The following is a 7,174-nucleotide window of genomic DNA, read 5'->3' as shown; positions in this document are numbered from 1 at the left end:
TTCTGAACAGATTGTCATTAAAATATTTAAGTGAATCAATATTGGAAGCTAAGCAATAAGAATTTATTACATAAATTATAGCTTTTTCAAATCCTTTAGATTAATCATAAAGATGTTTATTCTATCGTGGACTTCCGACCCCAATACTTGAACATTTTAGTAGTGGGAGTAATTTACACAACTTTAAATAATCCTTTCTACTGGAAGCACAAGACCTCAAATTTGGGGGAAGGAATTAAGTTGATTACATTGACTCCAGTGCGTAACTGGTACTTATTTAATCGACCCCGAAAGGAATTTGAACTCAGAACGTAGTATCAGAAGAAATACTCCTAAACATTTCGTCCGGAGTGTTAACGATTCTGCCAGCTCGCCGCCTTCACAACTTTAAATAATAAAACAATTATTTTTAATCATCACACCCACTAACACTGTATTTATTATTAGTAATGGTAAGCAATAATTACATGTATAAGGAAGGATCTGAAAGCTTGCAAAACGGATCCGGTCATAAGGTGCTGAGCTGTCCGCCAACACTGAATCTAAATATTATCCTCTATTGAACAATGTGTCTTACTAAAAATCAACGAGTAAGTAATGTTTGGCACGCTAACAGTAGACGTTCAACAAAATAGAGGATCGGCTTCTTGGAAAGGCGCGTTGAATAGGAAATAAAGTGCTTTAATCGTTAGACTAACTACGTAAATGGTTATATAATTATTTACATACATATATATATATATATATTTTCTTTCATTTGCAGACAACTTCTATTTACTCCCTGTTACTACCAAACCGAACACGCTTAGGAAAATGTGTGGCATCAGGTCGTGCTAGCATTGGGTCTATGCCTTTAAAGCATACGGAACGAGCATATTATAAGCAACAAGACAGTGGTTGGAGACCGATTAACGAGTCAGATGTTTCGCGTTGTTCGTCACCAGATATATACGTCAAATACCATTCACCACAACTTACTGACATTTCCAAGGTAAATACCAATTCCACACCTAATCTATTTATTGACGAAGCTGCTAAAATGGGCGAGAAAAAATCCATCTCCAAGACTCAAATTGACCCTATGTCCTCTAGCTTTCCCAATGAAATAATGTTTCAAAACGGATGTCGTAGTTTCGAGACACCTGAAAGAAAAATGTCAATAGAAAACAATACAGAAACTTTATCAGGTAAGTCCGAGCCACACAATCTGGAAAACGGAAATCAATCAAAAAGTTCGTCCGATATTGATAAAATTGCTTGTGATATTAACAAAAACAATATTCCTGAACAAGAATCAAAAAAGGTTCAACAGAAAGAGGATAGCATTCCAGTTAAACCAATTGTTCCTATTAAAAGTAAGAAATTGAATGCTAAATCTAATAAATCTAAGAAATCACATTCTGGAAGTCATCATTCCCGGGAATTATCGCAAGAGGAAGTTGAATTTGAAGAAAAAGCAAAAGATTTGTATAAAGACTTGAATGAAAACGATAAAGAATTATTAAGTGTTTTAAAGCCGAACAACAAACGTGCTACGGATTATGTTAAGAGTGTTTTTGATATACAGATTAGATCAAGTCGTTCAACAGCTTTACAAGAACATCTAGAAAACCAAACACAGACGGAAGGGAAAGAAAATACAAACGAAGAAAACTGGTAAGAATTTCATTATTTTGCGTTGGTTTTAAAAATATAACTTCACTGCTATTTCTGACTTTTCTCTCTCTTACTCTTTCACTCACTCTCTCTATCTCTCTCCTTCTCTCTCTCTCTCCTTCTCTATCTCTCTCTCTCTCTCTCTCTCTCTCTCTCTCTCTCTCTCTCTCTCTCTCTCGCTATATATATATATATATATATATAATGTAAGGATAAAATCTTTCTAAGAATTTATCAAGTAGTCAGCGTGAAATAACCTCATAAGGAAAAAACCCATCATTTTTTCCCCATAAATATATATAATCTAATTTATATAAGGGCATTACTATACAATAATGCCCCACGCATAGTTTACTACATAGTTTTGCTGTGTTAATTATGAAACCATTGGTTTGCCGTTAAGTTAAAAGTTTTTAGGAGGTTAACTTTGAAAGTTGCATTCCCTCGCGATCGGTAAAAATGTGATTATTTTGGTAGTTTTGACTTATGAAGTCCCTCTAAGCGTGAGGCATTATTGTATAGTAATGCCCTTATATAAATTAAATTATATATATATATATATATATATATATAAACATACACACACATATGTATATTTATACATGTGTGTGTGTGTGTGTGTACATGTTTATATTTAACATGAGAAAATTTGCATATTTCTACTGTTCCACTTACAGATTGTATTTGTAATATGCGAGTTAGTCGGTTGATTTCTTTTTCTGAAAATCCAAGCTCATGCGATGTGTCACTTAAACATTTACTCACAAAACCAAGTACACCAATTATTATTGTTTACCAATGTAAATTTGTTATCTGGATATAGAAGCTGGAGGTTTCGAAGCAGTTGTCCATAGTTACCATCTTTCTCTTTTATTTTCAAAGAGATATTCACACCAGCAGGACAGCTGACCTCTATCACGGTACATACTTTTGTTTGTCTGTACCAAACAACAATTTCTGGCCTGTTATGCTTACACTTGACAGATGCTTTCATGAAAATGTTCCACCAGTGTTCCTTGGATTGCTTGTGTATGTACTCAGTAACGGAGATTCTCTATATTTATTCCAGAGCAGTCTTTTTTATGAATGACATTGTATATTGTTTTTGCGACAACATCGTGTCACATAAGGATGTAGTACCTTGATGACAATTTTGAGTATCTATTAATCACATGTGTGATATCTTCCATAGAAAAATGACATATTCTATATTTTCGGTTGCGTCTTGGAACTCCAGGGGCTTCAGTATTTCTTTCGTTTATTAGGTTTTAGTAGCAAGCTCCTGTTCTTGGATTGTAAATGCATAGCCTTCGAAGTGTGGTGTGATGTAGCTGTCACGAGATCAAGAGACGCTACGCTTCATGTTAATATTACTGTCTTCTTCAAATTTGTGGGAAACATACTCATGCATGACTTTTTTTTTTTTTTTGTATGCTGAGCGTTTCGCATCCAGGTCTTCTCTGAGGTCCAGCTGTTTTGGGGTTGTATGGCAGTTCATCAGAAAGAGGATGCTTCCTCAGAAGCTCACTGCTAACACGTAGAACATTGTTCTTTTCATTTTTTAGCATTAAGCTAATGTATTTATGTTTGCTGCTATTGCTTAACAAGTGTTGTTTGAGAGAGACTATACGACATTCAAAGGCTGTCTACACTGATCTCAAGCCTGTACCTCCTTTATCTCTTCTTAGGTAGAGCTTTGTATGTATGTATGTATGTATGTATTTATAAGCTGAACCGTCTTCTGTTGGTTCGATGAGATTTTCTTGGAATTATTAATTTACTTATTAAATTACTTTTGGCAAGAAAATTATATTTGAGGTCTAAATGTAATGTAACATATTACACAAAAGCTTTTAAGAAATGAAAACCCATAATACATACATTTTCTTTTAGGTAAAATCAAAAGTATATATAACTTAATATCTACACTTGCCATAAATATCTTTCCAACAAAATCCCTATTACTTATAAGAAAACAACTTTGTTACCTTGCTATTAGTTTAGAAGCAGAAGAAATAGCTACCCGCCAAAACTAGTCTGTTGAATAGAAGAGTTAGCGTTACCTGAACCATACGTTAAATAATATAAATGTATGTATAATAGATTATGTCTTTGATTCTGTGCCACTGTTTATCAGTCAATTGCCTTATAAATGTTATATGTTATAGACTTGACTGCATCCCAACGATTGGTCTTTCAGTGGAAGAAGATACTTCAACCCCCAACGATTATTGACCATCTAAATTATATAAATACAAATTATATAAATGGTATAAATTTCGTTCCATAGTTAAAGCATTACTAACTTAGGCCATAACAGAATGGTGAAGCTTACAATGGATTATTGCTCTCACATCTAGGCGCACACAGACATCCGAGACCACATCTAGAAAAGAGTCATCCATCTAATTAGCATAATACCACTGACAGACATGCTCCTGTCTCTAGTCCACAGGCACGCTGTTCCCTTCCTCTGACATTTCCTATTTGCATCTATATTGGTCACTACTCCCCGGAGATCACTATGCCCCATACACCTCCACTCAGGCATTTCCATCCAACTCATCTCTCCTCTTTTCATTATCCCTTATTTTTCTCTAACCCCCATAAGCTTCGCAATAAATACTACAACAGTTCTTCTCAGAACTCGACCCTCTGGAATTCCTTCCGTGTTGATGCCTTTCCCGATGGTGTCGACTTAAAAAAGTTCGAGGGAGACAATTATGCCAACACTCTCGTCCTCCAGACCGGGGAAAGTAGCAAAGCATTCAGATCAGGTGTTCTCAACCATATTACTTTTTACCTATGGACCCCTTTCATTACTACTTTATTCCGATGGACCCGATGTTTAGAAACTAGTTTTATAGAAACTCCTTTCAAATTCCTATTTTGTTTTTCACACATTAACTTGTGTAGGCTGAGCCATGTAAAATGTTAGAGAAGGAAACCTAGCTGTTTCTTGCAATACATACCAATACATATATCTAAAACAAAATTTTTTCCAGGGCCCCTTAAAATACTATTGTAGATCCCCAATTTACTATTTAGATTCGTGAACACCCCTAAAAAAAAAAGAATTATATGAACCCCGCATAGAAAGATGCCTTGTAACATTACTATCAAAATATCAGGGCTTTAAGGGGTGATAATAAAAATAATAAATTCGATTGGTCCAATATAGAACAGACGTTCTCTTCCTTTGTTGGTTCTATAAGAGGTGACACTTGTTTTAATATTTCATTACAGAAAGGTGGCGAGCTGGCAGAAACGTTAGCACACCGGGCGAAATGCTTAGCGGTATTTCGTCTGTCTTTACGTTTTGAGTTCAAATTCCGCCGAGGTCGACTTTACCTTTCCCCAAAAATGTGAGGTTTTGTTCCTAGAGTAGAAAACAATATTTCATTACAGACTTTTTCATTTTAAAAACTTTTAATTATTAGGAAATAATTTAGTTTAGCATCACGCAATTACAGCAGACTCTAAATGTGTCTTTCACAAATATTTATTAAACACTTAGTATTTCACACGAAAACCAAACAAATACGCTACATAAATACACGAATGTGTATGTGTACATTCATATGTTGTTATTGTTTATCTCCAGACTAGCCTAATTGAGAAGACCTATAATAAAAGACGATGCACTCATATCTGTCAAGAATTTTATATTGAAACGTAGTATTTGTAGGACTTTATTACAATATCAGTGAACTATATTTACTAAGACGGTAGAGTGTGATATGAGATAGTGACGAAAAAATAGCATGTCAAACGACCTCCAGAAAGCTTTCTCGTTGATCTGAGTTTTAAGAGATTTCAATTTTTATCACAGACACGGTTTGCTTCAGATTGACTTCTGCTTTCAGACTCACGTCATATTTGATCGATATTTGCTAACTCATTACTCATAGCTGGTATGTTTACTCATCCTCGTCCATTAAAATTGTACTTAGTCGAAGAAAAGTAATGTCTGTGATATATTTAAAGGCTTGTCCTTATCATATGTACTCTTTATTGATTTCAAATTTTGGCACAAAGTCAGCAAGTTTGAAGGTAAGTCGATTACATCGACCCCAATGCACAACTGGTACTTATTTTATCGACCCTCAAAGGATGAAAGGCAAAGTCGACCTTGGCGGAATTTGAACTCAGAATGTAAAGACGGACGAAATGCTATTAAGCATTTTGCCCTGCGTGCTAACAATTCTGCCAGCTCGTTGCTGTTTTTTGGGGTGGGTGTCTTAATAAAAAGCTCTGTTGATGAATTTGATAATTATTGGATTATATCTTAATTGAGGGCAGTATTTACTTAAGGCTCTTTACATTGCAGTATTTATTTAAGGCTCTTTACGTTCTTTGTACGAGGTCAACTTTGCTTTTCATTCTTGTGGATAAATACTGTAAAATATTGATGTCAAATTAATCGTCTAATCCAGTGGTTCTCTCAACCAGGATTCATATAGTCCTCGAGGGTCCATATAGGAGTTCGTTGTTAAAAATTATGTACAATAAATTGGATATACTTCTACAATACACTAAAAAATATTTTAACAATTTTTAATACAATTCCAAATAATATCTAATTAAAAAGATATAATAGGAATTTTTAAACATCGAATGACTTTGAGAGTCCACCCAAATAAAAGAGGAATTTAAAGGGTCCAAAGGCAAAATATTGTTGAGAACCACTGGTTTAATCTCTCAATTTCAATCTGTGGCCTTGTGTCTATATTAGAAACGGTTATATTTTTAGAACGTGAAATTTTTCTCCATACGAGAGTTTTTCTGTCTTTCATCCACGTACTTATGGTAGCAGATGAAGAAAATAAAATGCATACCGACATATAAAACCTATATTGAGAAACCTAACACTTCAGCCTCACTGCTTTAATTAAGTGGCGTGCTTAACAAGGGTTACTTATTTACAAGATCTACTGAAAGTTGTATTATATAAATGCTGGAGGTTACTTACTAGTTAACATCTACCCATTAGTAACATTCACTAGACAGATATATAAATCATAGCTCTTCTAATACGGTCAATTAATCAGTCTGAGATGTATTATTTCAGGAACACTAAATGCCTTTTGTTCTTTCAAAATACGCTTATCAGAATAATTTTTGAAAGCCAGTTGCCATCTCAATCTTGTGGTTCCATCAGTTAACAGCCGTGTCGAGCTAATGTTCTTTAGAATAACTAAACCTTTTATAAATTCCGTCTGCTCCTGGCTCGCTTCTCTTCTAATTTTATCTGATTATTTTATTTATATAATTGTATGTATGTATGTATGTATGTATGTATAAGTATTTAGTTATTGCCTCTCAAACCATTGAATGATTCTAAAGGTCATGGTAAAAATTTCGACGCTAGCTTGGTCTGACACATACAACTGCCGACAGAAGATAAAATGGTGAACAACAACTTATTCAGATTTGACACATTCTAGTAATGTCACTTAAAATAGCAAACACCACACACACACACACACACACACACACACATACATGCACACACACA

At 34.5% G+C, this 7,174-nt stretch overlaps 1 protein-coding gene across 1 annotated transcript in view; it reads left to right on the top strand.

Annotated features, from left to right (window-relative positions):
• The window catches only part of LOC106869259 (uncharacterized), a 76,563-nt gene that overhangs the window by 53,641 nt on the left and 15,748 nt on the right, over positions 1-7,174 (top strand). The window contains exon 4 of the mRNA XM_014914927.2: positions 764-1,656. Within this exon, the coding sequence (XP_014770413.1) occupies positions 764-1,656 (893 nt within the window). The remainder of the gene's footprint in view (positions 1-763; positions 1,657-7,174) is intronic.

This window comes from Octopus bimaculoides, chromosome 5 (genome assembly GCF_001194135.2).
Source record: "Octopus bimaculoides isolate UCB-OBI-ISO-001 chromosome 5, ASM119413v2, whole genome shotgun sequence".
Lineage (NCBI taxonomy): Eukaryota > Metazoa > Mollusca > Cephalopoda > Octopoda > Octopodidae > Octopus > Octopus bimaculoides.
The sequence above is the reverse complement of the archived record's forward strand: the minus strand, read 5'-3'. Positions and strand labels throughout refer to the sequence as shown.